At 41.3% G+C, this 20,782-nt stretch overlaps 1 protein-coding gene across 7 annotated transcripts in view; it reads right to left on the reverse strand.

Annotated features, from left to right (window-relative positions):
- The window catches only part of MLLT3 (MLLT3 super elongation complex subunit), a 237,924-nt gene that overhangs the window by 210,260 nt on the left and 6,882 nt on the right, over positions 1-20,782 (reverse strand). For all 7 annotated transcript variants that reach the window (XM_056520087.1, XM_056520069.1, XM_056520063.1 and 4 more), the window contains one exon: positions 10,715-10,895. In XM_056520087.1, the coding sequence (XP_056376062.1) occupies positions 10,715-10,895 (181 nt within the window). The remainder of the gene's footprint in view (positions 1-10,714; positions 10,896-20,782) is intronic.

Consider the following 20,782-nt stretch of genomic DNA (forward strand, 5'->3'; position numbering starts at 1 on the left):
ATGTATTTGTGATACAGCATCAATATCTCTGCTTGCAGTCAAGCTTCATTGCTTACGTCCAGTAAATAAATATTTGTACTGGTCATGTGATTGACACACAGGTGCACAGCTCATTAGACAGCGAGCCGCGCACTTGTGTATGTCCATCACATGACCAACACAAATATTTACATAAACTGGAAGTAATCAATGAAGCTTTATATCGAATGACAGCAAGCAGAGATCTTGAGGCCTGCAAGGAATGAACAATTATATAGCTTTTTATTATTCAATAAATCTGTATTTTCTGAAACCAAAACACCTCTTAAGGGTAGGGTCACACATACAGCATATGCAGCGTATTTCAATGTTCAGGAAATCCGCTGTGCCGTGGAAAAACAAGTAGTGGGGAATCTGCTGTGTAGGCACACAAGGCTTCACTGCCCTGTGTGTGCAGTAAGGTATGGAGGCGGGCCAAGCACACCCACGTGACTGGCGCATGGGTCCCTCTCCAAACTTCACTGCTGCAGCCCTGTGTGTGCAGTAAGGTATGGAGGCAGGCCAAGCACACCCAGGTGACTGGCACGTGGGTCCCTCTCCAAACTTTACTGCACACACAGGGCTCCAGCAGTGAAGCCTTGTGTGTCTGCTCATAGCAAAATGTACACCATATTTCCTGTTGCTGAGCGGATCCTTAGGGTGCATTCACACATACAAGATCTGCTGCAGATTTGAAGCAGCCTTCAACTGTTTATTTGTATTGATTTAACAACGTGAAACCCCATCCTCAACATGTTTTTAAATATCTTAATCCTTCCAATACTTATCAGCTACTGTATGCCACAGAGGAAGTTGCGTTGTTCTTTTCTGTCTGACCGAAGTGCTCTCTGCAAGCCTCTCCTGCTCCAGACAGTTCCTGACACAGATAGAGGTGTCAGTAGAGAGTCCTGTAGTCAGAAAGAAAACAACAACTCAACTTCCTCTGTAGCATGCTGCTAAGTACTGGAAGGATTAAGATTTTTTAATAGCAGTAATTTACAAATCTGTTTAACTTTCTGGCACCAGTTGATTTAAAAAAATAAATAAAAAATAAAAAAAATAAAAAATTCCACCGGAGTGCCCTTTTAAGGTGCCCGAGCTTTTTGGCCACTCAGAAAAGCCAACAGGGCCCATCTACAACATAACCATAAAACCAGATTAACTCTTTGATACATATTATCATTGTGTTTTGCACAAGGCCAAGAAATTGGGATTTTCTTTTCTCACTTATCTGGTTTACTTGTAACACTCGACATTCACAAACCAAGTCTACAGAGAGCAAGTAACCAGAGTATTGCCAAGTGTTCTTGCCTCGGAATCTGTGAATCATTTTGGAGAGGAAAGATAATGTATCTGGCTTTCTAGGATCAGAGAAGCAAAATGAGGTGTCTGAACAAGCTAACATTTTTACATTACTGCTTTCAGCGTACGGGCCAGTCCATCTCCCCAGGCATGTCTGCCCATAATCCATTCAGTATGTGGACCTATTCAGTTACACATACTTTCATCTATTCTTACCGGACTCCACTTAAAAAGGACCTGGCACAACCTAAATACAAAAAGAGGAATAAGAGTAAGACGAATGCCCTTATAACGTAGCAAATGTCTGATGCCGCACTGAATAACTCTGCTGGTACTCCTCTTTAGCTGTCCATTTCACCTTATTTTTATTGCTATTTTGGGAAAGTGGTTCAGATTCCTGATTACTACATTTTATAATAACACAAATGCAAAAAAAAAAATATATATTAAAAAAAAAAAAAAATTAAAAAAATTAACTTTATTTTAGGCAATATATTAAGAAAGAAAAAATTTAAATTAAAAACATTTACACAAGCAAGGGACTGATATTTTATCCAGTATGGAAAATATGTGAAAAGCACTATTCTACTATGGATTCACAACTAAGTTACCTTTTTGTTTCATTTTAAGTAAACGCGCAACCGCTCTCATAACGTATAGTCTAGAATCTCATATACTTCAACCAGAAAAATAATCTAAAAAAAAAAAAAACACTCAATACATATTATGGAAAAAATATTCTAATCGTATTTAAATGATAGCAGCCAGTGCCAATACACATAGCAGCAATGGGCCCCTACTGTTTAAAAGCTCCGTATTCCTACATCATTTATACTGAACCCCCACCGCCCCAAGGAGAACAGGAACCAACAATAAAACTACTAAGACGCTCAGAACTGCCACACAGAAATACCATGTACATTGCAATTTATAGTAACTGTACAGGAGGTAAATTAACAAGAACCTGGACTCATAGTTCTCGGCTAAAGCAATAAAAAGGTTGTGGGGGTCAGGATGAATTTTTAAGAGGGCACTTTACACACAGAGAAACATGGTTGAATCGCCATTTGTTAGAATTTTCTTGGCTTTATTCATGACAGTTAAAAGGAGTAGTCCAGTGCTGAAAAACTTATCCCCTATCCTAAGGATAGGGAATATGTTTCAGATCATCGGTGGTCCAACCGCTGGGGACCCCGCGATCTCCTGTAGGGGGCACCGGCGATCACCTGTAGGGGGCGTGTTGACCACTGCACGAAGCGGCCGCTGACACGCCCCCTCAATACAACTCTATGGCAGAGCCAGAGCGCTGCCTTTGGCAATCTCCGGCTCTGCCATAGCGATGTATTGAGGGGGCGTGTCAGCGGCCGCTTCGTGCGGGGGTCAACACCCGCTATCTGGCCAGTGAGCCAGGGCCCCATACAGGAGATTGCGGGGGGCCCTAGCAGTCGGACCCCCTGCAATCTGAAACGTATCCCCTATCCTTAGTATAGGGGATACGTTTTTCAGCACTGGACTACCCGTGTAAAAAAAAAATTGAAAAAAAAATTTGAAAGATCACAGGGGTCCCCAGCAGCGGGGCCCTCGCGATCAGGCATCTTATCCACTATCCTTTGGATAGTGGATAAGATGTCTTAGCGCCGGAGTACCCCTTTAAGTTCACGCCCATCTGACTGATTCCCTGAATTGTCAGACAAACTGCAAACACTCATATCTTAGGAATGGAAGGGTGGATCAAGAAACTGTAAAAAGGTGTGTGATCAGGGCACCCTAAGATATTTAAGGACAATGGGATCTCATTTTTGGTCACAGGTCCTCTTTAAAAAAACATTGATCAACCCATCGTGGTTGTAGAAAATAGAGCCTTCTAACAATTGTTTTTTTTAAACTGCATATCAGCAAATTATGTAGTGATGTTAATTCCATGGGATCATACCAGTAGCGCTAAAAGAGTCGAGGGTATACAGTGCTACAATTTGGTCCCAAAATATCTCTCAGAGTACATTACTAAATACCTTTTTTTCATTATTTATTTATTTAATTTAAGAATTCTATGTTCCCCAGGTTTGTCTGAAGTGTGTTACTCTGTATGACACCACTGCAAATCACATACAACTGGCAGACCTATATTGGCTTTGCTCCGAGACCTGGGTTGTATCTACTGATGAAGTCAGGTAACAATGGATTAAAGTGGTTTCCAGGAATAGAAAAACAGAGCTAATTTCTTTGAAAAACAGCTCCTCGTCTGTCTCCAGGTCGTTTGTAGTATTACAGCTTGACTCCATTCATTTCAATGGAACTGAGCTGCAGAACTCCACCCAACCTGGAGACAGACGAGAAGCTGTTTTAAAAAAAAAAGAAATTAGCTCTGTTTTTCTTTTCCTGGATTACCTTTTTAAGTATATCACATGGGGCACACCTGACTATATAAGGCTTGGTTCATACATTCCTAGTGTGCTGTTCAGCCCATAACCATGTGGCTAAAACTCAATTTACGACAAAATGGTCACAGTCCTGTTGTTCGGTTTTTGTCTGCGCAATTGTAAGATATGCATTTAGGGGAATAAATAAAAACTGCCTAAAATGGAAGTTTGTCGCAAAGCTTACAATTACACCACAAACATATACCAGCTCAGATCTGGCTTGAAAAACTGGATGTGGACAGCATAAAAAAAAAATTTAAAAAAATTTAAGTTTTTTGTGCAATAGGTTAAAAAGTCTCAAGAGTGGCAGAGGGGGAACCATACAAAGTGGTGTACTGAAGTGTAATAAAAAATAAAAAAAAATGTACTAGCACCTAATTAAATGGTGCTGGGCATGTGATAAATAAGTGTGGCGCACACATTAGCAGTAGAGATGAGCGAACTTACAGTAAATTCGATTCGTCACGAACTTCTCGGCTCGGCAGTTGATGACTTATCCTGCATAAATGAGTTTTGCTTTCAGGTGCTCTGGTGGGCTGGAAAAGGTGGATACAGTCCTAGGAAAGAGTCTCCTAGGACTGTATCCACCTTTTCCAGCCCACCGGAGCACCTGAAAGCTGAACTAATTTATGCAGGATAAAGTCATCAACTGCCGAGCCGAGAAGTTCGTGACGAATCGAATTTACTGTAAGTTCGCTCATCTCTAATTAGCAGCACAGAAGTTAAAAAGGTATAGAAAAATTGTTTACCTACACCATCCTTAATAAAATGTTCCCCTTTGTTTCACTCTCCTCCCCCATTGTTTTAACATGTTTCACCTATAAAAATTGAATGGCCAATAACCACATTGAAAACCTGTGGCAATTCACATTAAAGGGGTATTCCAGGCAAAACTTTTTTTTATATATCTCAACTGGCTCCGGAAAGTTAAACAGATTTGTAAATTACTTCTATTAAAAAATCTTAATCCTTCCAATAGTTTTTAGCTTCTGAAGTTTTCTGTCTAACTGCTCAATGATGATGTCACGTCACGGGAGCTGTGCATGATGGGAGAATATCCCCATGGGAACTGCACAGCTCCCGGGACGTGAGTAATCAGAGAGCAGTTAGACAGAAAACAACAACTCAACTTCAGAAGCTAATAACTATTGGAAGGATTAAGATTTTTTTAATAGAAGTAATTTACAAATCTGTTTAACTTTCCGGAGCCAGTTGATATATAAAAAAAAAAGTTTTGGCTTGGAATACCCCTTTAAAAATAGTGTGTGGTTTTGCAGTACGGTGGTTGGCTATGCACTACTGCTGCATGGAAACCCTTACTTACCTGTCTTCAAACTGCAAATGTCTTGCTGCCAGTCGACAAATGGTATAAAAAAGGGGTAAAGGGGCTTTGCTGGGGCACTTAAAAGGGGTACTACCCCACTAACCATGTTATCCCCTTTCCAAAGGATAGGGGATAACATGTCTGATCGCGGGGGGTCCTGCCGGACCCCGCGATCAGACATGTTATCCCCTATCCTTTGGAAAGGGGATAACAAGGTTAGTGGTGGAGTACCCCTTTAGGCTCATGGGCCTGTGATTGGCTACAGCCTCCCATCCCGAGTGTACAGAGATCAGGGCACTTCCACAGAGAACTCCAGAGCAGCTACGGTGCTGTACTGGTAGAACATGGAAGGATATGTGTTTTTGTTTTGTTTTTGTTTTTTTCAAATTAATAATATAATCTTTTCAGAAATAAGTTATCCAGGAAACCCCTTTTTAAAAAAGGTTAAAACAATAGCATTATAAGTTTAGACTAGCCCGTGAGCCCATCATGTTAGATGTGTGTCTCTCCGAGTACATTAAGGCAATTCTGCAATATGTGGAAAAAGAAATGAATCAGAGAAGTCAGGGGCTTGTCCAATCCACGGTTTCTTAGTAAATAGAAAATGTTCCGAGTCATGTGTAATTACAATATGACAAGGTCTCTGCAGGGCCATGGAAGCTGGCACATTTCCCAGCACTTGTCACATCACGGAAACACATACAGACCAAGTAGAAGAAAATGTCAACTCACAAACAGTAGTTAAAGCAGCAAGGCTATCAACGTTTCTCCACGAGAAAGAGAAGCTCATGGGACTCTGCTGGAAGAACTAGAGACGCGATATTGGCCTCATCATGAGCAACACCAGTCCGGGAAAGAAGCTGCTTCTCCCCACCTAGCAACAATTTCTAAGCCTGACTGGCAAGCACTTCCCTAAGGACAAAAACTGAAGTCACAAGGGGAATATTGAGCAAGCAAAGCTTTGGTACACTGCCTCTTTATATAGTGGAGAGAAACACTGCAGGAACTAAATCCATTTAAAAAATAAATAAATAAAATAAAAAAGGAAAACAAAACATAAAAAACAAAAAAATGTATAAAAACAACAACAAAAACACCAATAAAAAAAACAATAACAAAAAAAAAAACATACAAATATTTAGCATTACACACACACCTATTACAATCTGCAGAATCATACACAGAACCTGTCTATAGGTTTAGGACATGCTTTATGCAGTTTGGGTTTAGTGTCTTAAAGGGGGGGGGGGGGGGGTGTATGCACCTCGGCATCACTGGCACAATTCGCATGCACCCGCTGGAGACAAGTCCACCGGTAAAGTAAAAGTTATTGACTGCACATGCTGGTGGTTTAGTGTTCAGTATTCCATTAAGGCTATATTCACACCACCGCCATGGTTTCTGCTCTTCTGCTGAGTCCTAGGAACAGAAATTAAAATAACAGCAATGCCAGACACCTGAGTTAATTTCCGCCCGGAGATTCCGAGTGCGGCCGACTGAATCAGTCGGCGCTAGGACCACGCGGACACTACAATCTCCAGTAGACTGCAATGTGTTTGGCGAGTATTTCCGCCTCAAGAATGAGCAAAGCCATTCTTCAGGCAGAAATTTTCAAGCGGATTTTCTGTTCACAAATTCCGAAGTGTGAATCTGTGAACGGAAAACCATTCACTACACTATGCATTATAGTAAGCAGAATCTCTACCTGCAATTTCAAAGCAGAATTGCACCTAGCCTAAAAGCTTGGCTCTTCATTATGGAAAATAGACAAACATACCATGTTTCTCCTTGCCCTAATAGCTAAGACTAAGTTTTCACTTTTTTTTTTTTTTTTAAGGCCTGTCCGGGCATGCTGGGAGTTGTAGTTTTGCAGCATCTGAAGGCACGCTGGTTGGGAAACACTGCCATACATTGCGCACAATATGCTCTACACTAATGTGAGACATTTTCGGCTTGAGCTGAGGGCTTTCTTTAGAACACTCCCCTCAGAATTACGGTAGATTATATGAGCGCCACATGTCAGTACTGTAGAACAAGTAAATAGGCATATTCATACCTCATTGTTCACTGCTAAGGGCTTCGAGTTAGGAAATCCTTATGAAATCACATTAAAAGAGAACTAAAAGAACAAACAAGGTGAAGAGTGTGCATAATGCGGAGATTAAATCCATAATAGGACCCTTGACATGATAATCCCACATGGTTTTCACTCAGTTCTTTAGGAACTTTATTCCGCTGCCTAAAGATTTACTAGCACTCAAATGTCTTACGGCCCTGCAGCTACCGACAGTATATAAGGGAGAGGCAGAAATGCTTTAATTGTTCCTATTCTATGTATACATGTCTATAATAACTGAATATACTACTAGAACAAAACAGCACAGTTGGGAAATACCCTGCAATATGTAAATTTAGATATTGAGCCGTCATTTGTAGAATCTTACACCAGCGGATGAACATTACTCAGACTTTGTGATATTTTACCATACAACTAAGAGCAGAAGAGCTTTATCTTCAAGCTGTTCTACGTAACTGCATGAGTCCGAGATGCCCATAAAGATATTTGGTCATATAAGAGATAGTGGGTAAGACCATTTGGTGCTAAGACGACACAGCTAAATCATTTTACTAGGAATGAGATACTGTCTAGAAGAAGAATAAATCCAGCTATTAGGAGTTGTTAATACAAGATGTCAAAGGAAACACTATTGTGTTGTACACAAGACAGACTGCAGTAAAAGGGGTATTCTGGTGGAAAACTATATATATTTTTTTTTTATCAACTGGTGCCAGAAAGTTAAACAGATTTGTAAATTACTTCTATTTAAAAATCTTAAATCTTTCCAGTACTTATCAGCTGCTGTATACTACAGAGGAAGTTCTTTTCTTTCCTGTCTGACCACAGTGCTCTCTACCGACACCTCTGTCCATGTCGGAAACTGTCCAGAGCAGGAGCAAGTCCCCATAGCAAACCTATCCTGCTCTGGACAGTTCCCAACATGGACACTGTGGTCAGACAGAAAAGAAATTCATAAAGAAAAGAACTTCCTCTGTAGTATACAGCAGCTGATAAGTACTGGAAGGATTAAGATTATTAATGGAAGTAATTTTCAAATCTGCTTAACTTTCTGGGACCAGTTGATTTAAGAAAAATAATAAATCAATTATAAATAAAAATATACATATATTTTTTTCCACCAAATGTACCCCTTTAAAGAGTAAATGTATGCACCAAACATACTGCAATACAGTGAAGCCTCTTCAAAAAACCACCACCTTGTCAACATCAGATTTTGTGTGACAGATTTTCAAACCACCATACATTTTGCATGGTGGCAATTTTCGTTAGGAAGACCACCCCCATTGAAGACCACTTTTCAATGTAATTTAGAGCGATCTTCTTAAAGAGGTTTCATTGTATTTAAACTTTAAATAGGATTAGGTCAGTTCTATTTGCGGCTAAGAGCTACAGACACATAAATAGCTGTTCGAGTATAAAAGGAAACTGTACATTTCCTTGAGCTGATGCTGGTTGTCAAACTTATCAAACTGCCTTTTTATTTCTTAGCCAAGTGTCAAGTAGGCGGAGTCAATCTGCTCAAGAGAGACAGTCGGGCACACCTCATTGCTTACCCTCACCTCCCAACCATTGAGCTGGAGCTCAATGGTTGAGGGCAAGGCTGTGTCTCTTAAGCAACGTGGCTCCACCTCCTTGACCCTTGGCTAAGATGTAAAAAGGCAGTTTTATAAGCTTGGTTATCAGCTTCAAATAATACTCTAACAGCTTTACCATTACAGTTATACCATAACTGTCCAATGGTGTCTGCAGCTTTTATCAGCAAATACAGCTGACATTCCCTGTAAACTTATGTAACAGTATGCATGAAAACTTGTAAAGTAAGAAAAAAAAAAGAGTTGTTACAGTAACACAGCTTTTTATCAAAATCTGCATACTTTATGCTGTGTCCAGTGCTTAAAAGAATGAAATGGGTACTTAAACTCGCTATTCACATACTTACTGCAGATTTATTTACCCAAAATCCACAACATATACACTACATGTGAACATATCCTAACAATGTATACTCACTATGGCTAGGTTCACAAAGCTTTAAAAAAATAAAAAAAATAAAAAAAATAAAAAACAGTGTTAACACCCAAGGCTAGATAGTGATATAAAATTGACCGTAGGTTTTTTTTAAAAAGCTTTGCTGGTTTTTGTTTCTGATGGGTTCCTTAACTTGAATTCCTCTTGCTGGAGCCCCAAATGTGTGGGAAAACCAAAACCGTGCCCCCACAGGAAAAATGAAGAATTACACAGTTCTGTTGGAAACCAATGCCTTGTTCCTCAGAGCTAGAGACACCCTGTGTAGACATTGTTGCTCTGGCTAATAAAGCACCAACTACCCTCTAAGAGCCCTGAATTCTCTAATAGGGTTATTAAACAACATTTTTAAAGGGGTACTCCACTGCTCAGCATTTGGAACAAACGGTTCCAAATGCTGGAGCCGGCACTGGGAGTTCGTGACGTAATAGCCCCACCCCCTTATGATGTCACACCCGTCCCCTCAATTGAAGTCTATGGGAGGGGGCATGACAGCCGTCATGCCCCCTCCCATAGACTTGCATTGAGGGGGCATGGTGCGATATTATAAGGGGGCAGGGCTATTTGTTCCAAATGCCAAGCAGCGGAGTACCCCTTTAATAATCCATAATAATACCATAAATTGTAATGCGTGGCTTGATATTTTATGTTTGGTTATTTGCACATTAGCCTTGGCACATCCAAATGCCCTACAAATCATTATATTGAACAAATGTAAGAGTTTATTAGAATACAACTTGCACATATCTCACATAAATCAAGAGAAGTGAATGTTGCCAGCAAAAGAGATTAGAACTGAGTAGCAGAAACATATACAGACCACTGAGGGACTAATGCATTTCCTGAAAAATCGAACAAATGGGGGCTTAGTGATATCTATTTACACAGAAACTTAAATCAAAGGGTGAAATATGCAATGTATACATTACATCAAGACAGGAGGTCTGTCTTTTTAAACTCTGGAAAGTAAACATTTTACTGCTCAAACGTTCCATATGTGAGCTGTAAATGTCTTCATCAGGCTCCTTCAGTGAGCCCAGCCAAGCAATACGAGCCAATGATCTAACAGTAATATTCTTCAACAGATACGGAATAGGAGAACGTTGGGGAGAAGCCAGGAAGAACAGCTTTCCGTAACTCTGTTGATACATTTGATATTTATATACCATACAACAAATATTACACTTTACAAATAACAAACACTCCCCCAGCCACTGGTCTCAATGAAAACAAACTGATCAACGCATGAAGAACAAAGCTGAAAAACCGATTTAGATAGCAGTAATGCCTGGGGCTCACAAGAAAAAGAAATGAAGTAATAAATGAAAACCTAGAAAAACTGTCAATGGTTACTACAACGTTGAACTCAAGCGCAATAAAGAACAATAACGTTGTAAACATAAACATGTAAATGTGAGCTATTCGCATTGTGTCAAAACCGCTTTCCCCAGAATTCAGCAGTATTACAGTTCATCCCATGTACACACATACATGTCAGAAATCTTTGTATTACAGACACTTGAAGACAGAGAAGCGGCTTCTTACCTCGTTTCGGTTTTGGAAAGCTTTCGTGTAGGTGAAAAACAACTTTCTCCACAAAGTGCTGAATGTTACTGTGCTCCGGTCCTCTGACAAATACCATCCAATCGTGGGTGAATCCCTCAAGTGTTGGTTTCTTCCTAACCTGGGCTCGATGACCCAGTTCTAGCTTTACTTGTACAGCACACTGAAAAGCACAGAACAAAGAAACAGCAAATGAATGAGTAGGCTAAGAATTGGAATAGGACTATGAAATCTGTAGTGCAGTGGTCTTCAAATTGTGGACCTCCAGATATTGCACAACTACAATTCCCAGCAGGCTGTCTGGGCATTGGGAGTTGTAGTTTTGCAACAGCTGGAAGTTCACAGTTTGGAGACCAATGCTGTAGTGTGTATGTTCTTTGTATTGAATGACATACACTAAAACCTCCACAGATCACCTCTTTGACAAGACCACCCCTGATTTAGACCTACATTTTCTGAAATCATGCCTATTGAGCCAGACGCCGGATATATAAGGACCCAGCCTTAGAGCTGTAATCCAGTGGAGCATAGACACTTTGCAGCACTGGACTACAGCTCTTAGGCTGGGTTCACACTAGGGATCGACCGATATGGATATGGAAGGCCGATACGGATAATCTGCGACCTTTCAGGCCGATAGCTTATACCGACATTCTGGTAAAAGTTATGGGCCATTTCCCCATCCTTCACCCCCATACCCCCCCCCCCCCCGCAGATCAATGATTTAAAGCGGGCGCTTTAAATTAATGAACTGCATCGGCTTTTGCGGGGGCCAGAGACCGCCGCCACCCGCTTCTCTCCCCCTGCCTGTCCTGGGGTCCTCCCTAGTCCAACCACCACAGCCGCCGCTGCCCATTGCCTCCCCCATCCCCGGTTTTATAATTACCTGTTCCCGGGGTCCGCGCTACTTCTGGCTCCGGCAGCATCCTGAGCTGTCACTGTGCGCACTGACGGTGACGTTGCATTGCGTTGACGACGTCACTCGTCATTGCGCTGCGCAGCGCGCCGCAGGACGTCGCCGGAGCCAGAAGTAGCGCGGACCCCGGGAACAGGTAATTATAAAATCGGGGATGGGTGAGGCAATGGGGCAGCAGCGGCGGCGGTGATCTCTGGCCGGGGAGGCGGGGCATTATCTGCATGGTAATTGCTGATACCGATAATGCCCAAAATCGTGAATATCGGCCGATATCAGCCAAACCGATAATCGGTCGATCCCTAGTTCACACACTGTATATGACGATCCGGCTCAGTAAACGCAGCCTACAAACTGGCTGTAACTGATGCCAGAAGTTCTGGTGACAAAGAGGGAGATTTATCAAAATCTGTCCAGAGGAAAAGTTGCTGAGTTGCCCACAGCAACCAATCAGATTGCTTCTTTCATTTTTGAAAAGGCTTCTGAAAAATGAAAGAAGCAATCCGATTGGTTGCTATGGGCAACTGGGCAACTTTTTCTTTGGATAGGTTTTGATAAATCTCCCCCAAAGTGCATTAGTTGCTTAGCATTCGGCATACATCAATTGTGCAGGCCAGACGGGGGAAGATGTGTTCCTCTGCACAGCGTGTCTGACCATCCGGCATACAAACGGAGGTGCCGGATGAACGCGTACTGTTTTATTTAAATGAATGGGATCAGTTCCCAAAAGGAAAGCTGGATTGCCAGATATATGTGAGGGGGACCTAAAAGAACATTTTTCTGTGAAATTTTGGATAGTCTTTTCAAATAGGTGTGTCTGCTAAGATAAGGGTAGAATTCCTGCCTCACATGCCATATGACCAAACCCTTTGGTCTGACTATGTTTCTATCCAAACAAGGGAACAAGATTTATTAGGACCCTAGAATTTTGATATTTGAAACATGTCCAAAGTCCACAAAGAGCATGCTTTGCAAGTGTTACAAGTACTGTGTCACCTGTGTAACATTGCTTATTTTTTCCATTCTCTATAATAAAACTCATGTGGGAAAAATACATCAGATTTTTTATTCAGATTTTGCAAACAGCAAATCGTAAATTGTAAATCTACAAAAATATATTCAACTGCAAATTTAGAATTTCCCATTAAAGTCAATGGGGAATATCCACCAGAAGGCCTGGTTTACATGGCCAAAAATTCCGCACATTTGAATCAATGGGACTCTATTCCATGCGGAATTCCACAGTGTGAACATAGCCTCAATCTGCCTAAAGCTTCCATGTGGATGAGATTTAATAAAGCCTTAACCACAGTACTGTAACATTCTATAGATTATCCACCTGCCAATCTGAAGTAGTATTTGCACCGTATGATTATACCCTATGGCAGTGGTCTTCAACCTGTGGACCTCCAGATGTTACAAAATTCCAACTCCCAACATGCCCGGACAGCCAAAGGCTTGTGCAACATCCCTGTGCGTCGTCGTCAAGGCAACGTCACTAGTCCGGGGCAGACCCGAAGAAGAGGCCCCCCGGTGAAAATGGACAGCCCGGAACGACTAATCCTCCCCACCGGACGGTCCCTGCAGCATAGATGGTCTGGACCAGCTCACCCTTCCTTCCCACCGAGGGGAGGAGAGTACAAAACAAAAGGGGGGGGGGCTGGATGATGACGAAGGCCGCAGTGGTCTTTAACCACTGATGAAGGGATTGTCAGGCGGTGATGATGAAGGGGGGTATGACAACAGGAGGGGATGACAGGTGGTGATGACGGGGGTCTGGATGATGACAGGGGGGGGGGGGGGGGGAGAATGATGAATTTCCCACCCTAGGCTTATAGTTGAGTCAATAACTTTTACTGGGTTTTTGGGGTAAAATTAGGGGCCTCAGCTTATATTCGGGTCAGCTTATAATCGAGTATATACAGTACTTCCCCATTGTATGTATATTTCCCACAGCTTTCTCTACACATAACTACACGTAAAATCTGCAGTGGGATACAGTAGGATCAAGGTCAATGAAATCTGAATAAATCTCATCTTCACCCTATGAAAATTTTCTTAACTTAAGAACGCCCTGCAACATGAATGTTCAAAACTATAGCATTTCAAATGAAATTACTGTAGATATTTCACAGTGAATTCAATAAAAGAAGTTAAACCAGTCTGCTGCAGATTTGGCAGATCTGAAAAAACGTTATTCCTGTAAGAGTATGTTCACACGACAGAATTCTGCAAGAATATTCTGCACATTTCACTGTAGCAGAGTCTCACTGATTTTAAATAGGATTCTGCTGCACTGTTCATTCGGTGGAATTTCTTTAGCAGATATATTTGCCAAGGAAATCCAGATTCCGGTGCCTGCAAAAAAGAATAGACTTGTCTATTCTCTTTATGGATTTTGCTTGGAAATGCACTGCCATCTATGAGAGAGCACATTTCCGAGCGGTCCTCGTGCCCCTTGGATTATTCAAATGTGCGGAATGTCCGCAGTGTTTACTGTGCAGGCATTTGGCACATTTTACGCTGTGTGAACAAGGCTTAACAGTTACCACGTGAGAGCCAGGGGAGAGGAGCACCTTTATTTTTGGTGTTTTACACATCATAAGTCATATTTGTTATATAATTATACACACAGCAAATCCAACCCGTGGTATCATACCTGAACTCATGAAGTACCTTGCGAATGTATCGTGTTTTAGTCTCTTTTCATACCTGGACACTCTTTAATTGTCGAGCCAGATGAATGATGTTCACCAGTCTTTTGGCACCAAATAAATATTGGTATAAAGCAAGCCAACCAAGGCATAAGGAAAGGGGGCTAACATATCCAGCAATAAGTAACAAATCTATCATACAGCATGTGCCACAGTGATAGATTTGCTGCCGTTTCTGCCTGTCTCACCTAGTTTTATGACAGCATTCTCCTCTACCATGTTTTGCCAAGTGGATAGCTAAGTATTTACCAACAAAACACACACAACAAATGATACAAAATACATTTTGCCTTTTTAAAATCATTACCACATAGCTTTAGTGACCGTTTTATATTTTGTCACCTTATTTAAAATTCGGAAAGCAAAAGGGGAGAAAAATTATTCCAATATCAAACAAAAATCCGAATGTCAAGTATGCACAGTCTGTGTCCAAGGGTAAGCTCACATAGGCGGATTACCTGCAGATTTTGCTACCATTGACTTCAATGGGTCTGAAGAAAAATTTGCAAATCTGCCTCTAAGGCTAGGTTCAGACTACGGAATTTCTGCCGGAATTTTCGCTTTGAAATTTCCGCCAGAAATTCCGCTTACTATAATGCATAGTGTAGTGAATGGTTTTCCGCTTCACAAATTCCGGATGAAAAATCCGCTAGAAAATTTCCGTCTGAAGAAAGGGGTTGCTCTGTCTTCAGGCGGAAATAGCGGAACACATAGCAGTCTATAGGAGACTGCAGTGTCCGCGCGGTCCTAGCGTCGACTAATTCAGTCGGCGCAGGTGGAAATTTTCTGCCCGGAGATTCCGTAGTCTGAACCTAGCCTAATACAGAATTTTTGCTGACCCGTTGAATCAATGAGAGCAAAATCCGCTGCGGATTTTCCAAAGCAGATACGCAGTGGAAAATCCACAGGTAAACCACCCGTGTGAACATACCCTAAGGCTGAAAAGAAGCCTCAAGGCCACGGTGAGTGTCTTTCACAAAAGGTTAATGCGTAAGTCGTTGTTATCCTAATTGTGATCATGTTTGATTTAGGGCCCCAGGGCTTTAACCAATTGTGTATTCACCCTATTATCACCACTTTCCACACTTCATGGAAAAGGTCTTTGTTCTTAAGTGAAGCCCTAACAAAACAAAGAAGGTATCAGTTACAACATTGATATGTAAGCTGAATGTAACCTGACAAACACAGGCCACCCCAAGGCAAACAAACCATTAATACACAAACAAACAAGACCCATGGCTGGAAGGAGTAATAGCCAAAGGAATGGAGCTAGACTCAGACATGGACGCAGGAAAATGACAGAAATCCCACAGAAGGACGAGTGCGGCAATTCAGGTAAATCCATTTGTCAGAATACCACCAAGACAGTGAAGGCTATTCCAGGGCAAGGGGACCTAACCTGCCCACAGACCAAAGATTTACAATTAAAGGGGCACTCCCGTGGAACACTTTTTTTTAACCAACTAAAGGAATTGTAAATTACTTCTATTAAAAAAAATGTTAATCCTTCCAGTACTTATTAGTTTCTGAATACTACAGAGGAAATGAGTTTTTTTTTTTGGAACACAGAGCTCTCTGCTGACATCATGACCACAGTGCTCTCTGTCCATTTTAAGAACTGTTCAGAGTAGGAGAAAATCCCCATGGAAAACATATGCTGTTCTGGACAGTTCCCAAAATGGACAGAGATGTCAGCAGAGAGCTCTGTGTTCCAAAAAGAAAATAACTTCCTCTGTAGTATTCAGCAGCTTATAAGTACTGGAAGGATTAAGATTTTTTAATAGAAGTAATTTACAAATCTATTTCACTTTCTGGCACCAGTTGATTAAAAAAAAAAAAGTTTCCACCGGAGTACCCCTTTAAGAAGATAGGTTATAAGCTCTTAGGTGCAGGGCCTTCACTCCTCTCGTTTAAAGAATGAGTTGAGTAATATTGTACTGTCTCATATTTGTCTGTATCTGTACCCTCAGAATGGTCAAGTCCTCCAGAATTTGTTGGCACTATAAAAACTAATACTATGATGATGTTGTTAAAAAGGAACCTAATTTCATAAAGAAAGGATGGAGTGTAACAATGTTATCTACATCATAAGGCATCATGTTTCACAGTGAATCCACAGCAGGTAGACAATGATTTATTGACTATGGTCACACACCATTTCTTGAGTCTCATTTTCACGTTCCCACAGTTTTCCTTTTTTTTTTTACAGCTCAAGATGGAGCTCAAAAATACTGTAGCCTCAACCAACCCTCCTATCGATAGATCCCTGTCACCAGTCTAAAGGCACCACCAACCATTTCTGGTGAACTTTCTTTACAGCCCAAAGTATGTTAAAAGGGGTTATCCAGGAAAAAAACTTTATTTTTTTTAATAGATATATCTATCCATCTATCTCAAATGGCTCCAGAAAGTTATACAGATTTGTAAATTACTTCTATTAAAAAAATCTTAATCCTTTCAGTACTTATGAGCTGATGAAGTGGAGTTGTTCTTTTCTGTCTAAGTGCCCTCTGATGACACGTGTCTCGGGAACCGCCCAGTTTAGAACCAAATCCCCATAGCAAACCTCCTACTCTGTGAAGTTCCCGAGACAAGCAGAGATGTCAGCAGAGAGCACTGTTGCCAGATAGAAAACAACTACTCAACTTCAGAAGTTGATAATTATTGAAAGGATTATTAAATATTTTTTAATAGAAGTAATTTACAAATCTGTTTAACTTTCTGGAGCCAGTTGATATTAAAAAAAAAAAAAATAAAAAAAAAAAAAAAAGGTTTTCCTGGAATACCCCTTTAACTGCTCATATGTTGTTATTATTATTATTTGGGTATTGCATAGAAAACTGTTAAAAAGGGGCACTGTACTGGCCAGCGTTCGGAAGCAAATGTTCTGACCGCTGTTTTCGCGCTGCAGCGGTCAGCCGTCACGCCCCCTCCCTTAGACTTGCATTGAGGGGGCTGGGTGTGATGTCGCAGGGGACGTGGCCGACCCCCGCAACGCGAAGAACAGCGTTCGGAACATTTGCTTCCGAGCGCTGGCCAGTGGAGACACCTTTAAGGCTAAGTTTCCACTTGGTTTTTTCTCTGGCAGTTTTTGGAATTCTGCCACTGCAGTTTTTGAGCCAAAGCCAGAAGTGGATCCATAAGGGAGGAGAAGTGTAAGTCCTTCCTTTATATGTCCTATTCCTTTTTAATACACTTCTGGCTTTGGCTCAAAAACTGCAGTGGCAGATCTCCAAAAACTGCCAGAAAAAAAAACAAGTGGAATCCTAGCCTAACTGAGCCAGCCGGGCTCCCAAAGGCGCTCTTCATATCTCAATAATATAAAACTTATGCTTTAACATTGTACCCTATGCCAATTGTGTATTGTACTAACATGTTATACCTTTATTTCAATTTTATAAGGTACATATGTGTATGTAAATCTTTATACTTCAAGTAAATGGGCTGTTTGCTTAAATTAGATACAGAACTAAGGCTGTGTTCACATCACGTGTGTTAACTACACTTGACAAGTGCACCCGGCCTGAACATATCCATACACCAGGCAGGTACGCCATACTTCTTTCTGTATAGTGTAGTACATTATGTTATTATATGCATAGGAATCCATTAGGTAAAATTATACTGCATGTTTTTATAGTTTCAACAAGGAGCTGCCCCTTCCCATTGCCTTATAATATATCAGGCATGTTTCTGGGATTTTTCTTTTATACTAGATAGAATAATTCCTTATGCTGCACTATTCTGACAAGCAGAGATCAATGCAAAAAAAGCAACACAAATTCAAATTGAGATTTGAATGTTTTTTTGAATTATCTGTTGACAAACTGTAAGGAAACATTGTATATGTAGAAAAGTATGTGTACATACACACCTCATTTCACTGACAGAAGGAAATGACTAACCGGAAAAGTGATTTGGACTGTGGAGTAGTGATAGTCGAATGTTTCCAGTCAATATTTGGGGGTAAAGGGAGCAGTATTTACCCACCCCACAATGCTGCCCTAAAAACAATACACAGTCATGTGCAAGGAGGGATTTCCCATGTTACAGTACAGGGAAGTAGCCAGTCATGCTGGGAGCATTCCATTCTATATACACACCAATACCCAGACCATTCCATTCTATACACACCAGTACCCAGACCATTCCATTCTATGCACACACCAGTACCCAGACCATTCCATTCTATACACACCAGTACCCAGACCATTCCATTCTATGCACACCAGTACCCAGACCATTCCATTCTATGCACACCAGTACCCAGACCATTCCATTCTATGCACACCAGTACCCAGACCATTCCATTCTATGCACACCAGTACCCAGACCATTCCATTCTATGCACACCAGTACCCAGACCATTCCATTCTATGCACACCAGTACCCAGACCATTCCATTCTATGCACACCAGTACCCAGACCATTCCATTCTATGCACACCAGTACCCAGACCATTCCATTCTATGCACACCAGTACCCAGACCATTCCATTCTATGCACACCACTACCCAGACCATTCCATTCTATGCACACCACTACCCAGACCATTCCATTCTATGTACACCACTACCCAGACCATTCCATTCTATGTACACCACTACCCAGGCCATTCCATTCTATACACACCAGTACCCAGACCATTCCATTCTATACACCCACCAGTGCCCAGACCATTCCATTCTATACACATACCAGTACCCAGACCATTCCATTCTATAGGTTCTTCTAAAAAAAAATTGCATATTGTGCTAAAGTTCATTATTTTCCATAATGTAATGATAAAAATTAAACTTTCATATATTTTAGATTCATTGCACACCAACTGAAATATTTCAGGTCTTTTATTGTTTTAATACTGATGATTTTGGCATACAGCTCATGAAAACCCAAAATTCCTATCTCAAAAAATTAGCATTTCATGAAAAGGTTCTCTAAACGAGCTATTAACCTAATCATGTGAATCAACTAATTAACTCTAAACACCTGCAAAAGATTCCTTAGGCTTTTAAAAACTCCCAGCCTGGTTCATTACTCAAAACCGCAATCATGGGTAAGACTGCCGACCTGACTGCTGTCCAGAAGGCCATCATTGACACCCTCAAGCAAGAGGGTAAGACACAGAAAGACATTTCTGAACAAATAGGCTGTTCCCAGATTGCTGTATCAAGGCACCTCAATGGGAAGTCTGTGGGAAGGAAAAAATGTGGCAGAAAACGCTCCACAACGAGAAGAGGTGACCGGACCCTGAGGAAGATTGTGGAGAAGGACCGATTCCAGACCTTGGGGGACCTGCGGAAGCAATGGACTGAGTCTGGAGTAGAAACATCCAGAGCCACCGTGCACAGGTGTGTGCAGGAAATGGGCTACAGGCGCCGCATTCCCCAGGTCAAGCCACTTTGAACCAGAAACAGCGGCAGAAGCGCCTGACCTGGACTACAGAGAAGCAGCACTGGACTGTTGCTCAGTGGTCCAAAGTACTTTTTTTGGATGAAAGCAAATTTTGCATGTCATTCGAAAATCAAGGTGCCAGAGTCCAGAGGAAGACTGGGGAGAAGGAAATGCCAAAATGCCTGAAGTCCAGTGTCAAGTACCAACAGTCAGTGTTGGTCTGGGGTGCCATGTCAGCTGCTGGTGTTGGTCCACTGTGTTTTATCAAGGGCAGGGTCAATGCAGATAGCTATCAGGAGATTTTGGAGCACTTCATGCTTCCATTTGCTGAAAAGCTTTATGGAGATGAAGATTTCCTTTTTCAGCACGACCTGGCACCTGCTCACAGTGCCAAAACCACTGGTAAATGGTTTACTGACCATGGTATTACTGTGCTCAATTGGCCTGCCAACTCTCCTGACCTGAACCCCATAGAGAATCTGTGGCATATTGTGAAGAGAAAGTTGAGAGACACAAGACCCAACACTCTGGATGAGCTTAAGGCCGCTATCGAAGCATCCTGGGCCTCCATAACACCTCAGCAGTGCCACAGGCTGATTGCCTCCATGCCACGCCGCATTGAAGCAGTCATTTCTGCAAAAGGATTCCCGACCAAGTATTGAGTGCATAACTGAACATAATTATTTGAAGGTTGACTTTTTTTTGTATTAAAAACACTTTTCTTTTATTGGTCGGATGAAATATGCAATTTTTTTGAGATAGGAATTTTGGGTTTTCATGAGCTGTATGCCAAAATCATCAGTATTAAAACAATAAAAGACCTGAAATATTTCAGGTGGTGTGCAATGAATCTAAGATATATGAAAGTTTAATTTTTATCATTACATTATGGAAAATAATGAACTTTAGCACAATATGCTAATATTTTTTTAGAAGAACCTGTATGTGCACCAGTACCCAGACCATTCCATTCTATGCACACACCAGTACCCAGACCATTCCATTCTATGCACACACCAGTACCCAGAC

This window comes from Hyla sarda, chromosome 1, assembly GCF_029499605.1.
Source record: "Hyla sarda isolate aHylSar1 chromosome 1, aHylSar1.hap1, whole genome shotgun sequence".
Taxonomy (NCBI): Eukaryota; Metazoa; Chordata; class Amphibia; order Anura; family Hylidae; genus Hyla; species Hyla sarda.